The 2,500-nt window shown below is 47.7% G+C and overlaps 1 protein-coding gene across 2 annotated transcripts in view; it reads left to right on the top strand.

Annotated features, from left to right (window-relative positions):
- cdc14ab (cell division cycle 14Ab) overlaps positions 1-2,500 on the top strand; it is a 28,965-nt gene that overhangs the window by 426 nt on the left and 26,039 nt on the right. Inside the window, exons 1-3 of one of the 2 annotated variants that reach the window (XM_031312023.2) lie at positions 1-79; positions 152-251; positions 965-1,055. The exon at positions 1-79 is cut by the window's left edge and continues 426 nt beyond it. In XM_031312023.2, the coding sequence (XP_031167883.1) occupies positions 161-251; positions 965-1,055 (182 nt within the window). In that variant the 5' untranslated portion in view covers positions 1-79; positions 152-160. Of the gene's footprint in view, positions 108-151; positions 252-964; positions 1,056-2,500 lie in introns of both variants that reach the window. The other variant, XM_036007244.1, reaches the window with a different exon arrangement.

The raw sequence follows: 2,500 nt of genomic DNA, 5'->3' as shown, positions 1-2,500 counted from the left end.
AGTGAGGCCTGGGATTAGACGGAGCCATAGTGAGGCCTGGGATTAGACGGAGCCGTAGTGAGGCCGGGGATTAGACGGAGCCGTAGAGAGCCCGGGGATTAGACGGAGCCGTAGAGAGACGGAGCCATAGAGAGCCCGGGGATTAGACGGGGCCCTGACGATGGAAGGAGTGAGACACTCCCCGGTTCTGTCCGCTCTGTTCGGGGTGACTGAAGACTCCGAGACGCTGGGAGCCGCGCAGCTTATTAAAGGTAGAAATACTTAAATATACAGCTTATTAAAGAGATACTTAAACTAAATACTAAAATATACTAATGTGTATTAAATGTTACAGATATTTTAATACACCGTTTTAAAGGAACAAATACTGAAATATTGAGTTTATTATTATTAGTAGTAGTATTAGTAGTAGTATTATTAGTATTAGTCTGAGAGCTGAAGTTAGTTTAACTTTCCTCCATCATCCTCACACATCACTGACATCAGTTAACTGGACAATCTCTGGGGCTGTGTGTGTCTCTGTGTGTGTGTGTGTGTGTGTGTGTGTGTGTGTGTCTCTGTGTGTGTGTGTGTGTGTGTGTGTATGTATGTCTCTGTGTGTGTGTGTGTATGTCTCTGTGTGTGTGTCTGTGTGTGTGTGTGTCTCTGTGTGTGTGTGTCTCTGTGTGTGTGTGTGTGTGTGTGTGTCTCTGTGTGTGTGTGTGTGTGTGTATGTCTCTGTGTGTGTGTGTCTCTGTGTGTGTGTGTGTGTGTGTGTGTGCGTGCGTGTGTGGCTCTGTGTCTGTGTGTGTGTGTGTGTGTGTCTCTGTGTGTGTGTATGTCTCTGTGTGTGTGTGTGTGTGTGTGTGTGTGTCTCTGTGTGTGTGTGTGTGTGTGTGTCTCTGTGTGTGTGTGTGTGTCTGTGTGTGTGTATGTCTCTGTGTGTGTGTGTGTGTGTGTGTGTGTGTGTGTATTTCTCTGACAGAGCGTTTGTACTTTGCCACGTTACGGAGTAAACCTAAAAGTACGGCCAACACTCACTACTTCTGCACCGACGATGAGTTCATCTATGAGAAGTAAGTCCAGCTGTAGTTCTCTTCCTGTAACGCTGTCAGACACTCTGCTCCCGCTGGCTCCTTACCCCCCCAACGCAGTACAAGTACACCGTGTATTCACTGTCACATGGTCTATACATCTCACCAGACCTCTGTTATGTCCTGACTCACCGAGCTGACCGTCTATTTTAGTCCAATATGAGATCATATTCTGAACGAGCCGCCGTTATGGTCGGGGAGCAGCCAGACCCACGTGACGCGTTCGTCCAATCAGCTGCCGGTTTTCATTTTTGGGCAACAATCCAGATTAGCGCCGCCTGCTGCTATGGAGACGTATTACGGTCCAGACCCACCGACCAGACGGCCGGCCGTCGGCAGTAAAGCCAGCTGGGCTGATCAGTCTCCCCGAGTTGGTCCAGAAGGTTCCTCAGAACACCGAAGAGACCAGACGTAACACAGTCCTTCCAGAACAATACGGAGTTATTTGTGATAGTTTTGGGCTAAAATCCTTGATTATGCGTCACGTTTTCTTAAAAAATATGGTGGAATATGCGGGATATTTATGCAATTTTATGCGATGAAATTGCGGGAACTTTTTAAAACTGTGGTTTCATCGTGGCTTCATCGCGGGGTTTGCAGCTTTTCGATGATGTTCACGTTACGTAATTACGTCACTTCATAACGTTCCCATGGCAACAGGGGAAAACGGCTGCTCTTGTGTGAAGTAAACGCAACATTTTTCATCTTTCTGCTAAGATATAGATGGGACTTTTTGGGTCCCAGAGGAGAGAAGACACTAGAAGATCTTCAGTTAACTGTCCCAGAGGAGAGAAGACACTAGAAGATCTTCAGTTAACTGTCCCAGAGGAGAGAAGATACTAGAAGATCTTCAGTTAACTGTCAGAGGAGAGAAGACACTAGAAGATCTTCAGTTAACTGTCCCAGAGGAGAGAAGACACTAGAAGATCTTCAGTTAACTGTCCCAGAGGAGAGAAGATACTAGAAGATCTTCACATTTAACAAGCTGGAATCAGAGAAATCTGATTTGATCGATTATCAAAATAGTTGGCAATTAATTTAATAGTTGACAACTAATCGATTAATCGATTCATCGTTGCAGCTCTAGACTCTAGTCACGCTCATCCTGCTCCCCGTTTCCTGGTTAGCTCTCCACCAATCAGATGGCTCATTGAGTCTGACTGCCAGCAGTGCCCGCCCCCCCGATTATACATGTCAAATCAGCCAAAATGAAGGCCGACGGCCCCTCAGACGGGCGTCGGCACGGAGCACACCTCCCAGACTGGAGTCAGCGACCTCCCAGACTGCCAGACGGCCGGTTATCAGCTCGGTGAGTCAGCGCCTTTACACGGTGAAGTCGGCGTCTCTTCGGTGTGTTCTGAGGAACTTTTTGGACCTCGGGGAGACTGATCAGCCTGGCTGGCTTCACTGCCGCCGGTCGGCCATCT

This window comes from Sander lucioperca, chromosome 11, assembly GCF_008315115.2.
Source record: "Sander lucioperca isolate FBNREF2018 chromosome 11, SLUC_FBN_1.2, whole genome shotgun sequence".
NCBI classification, from domain to species: domain Eukaryota; kingdom Metazoa; phylum Chordata; class Actinopteri; order Perciformes; family Percidae; genus Sander; species Sander lucioperca.
Note: the sequence above shows the minus strand (reverse complement) of the source record. Positions and strands in the feature narration are given on the sequence as shown.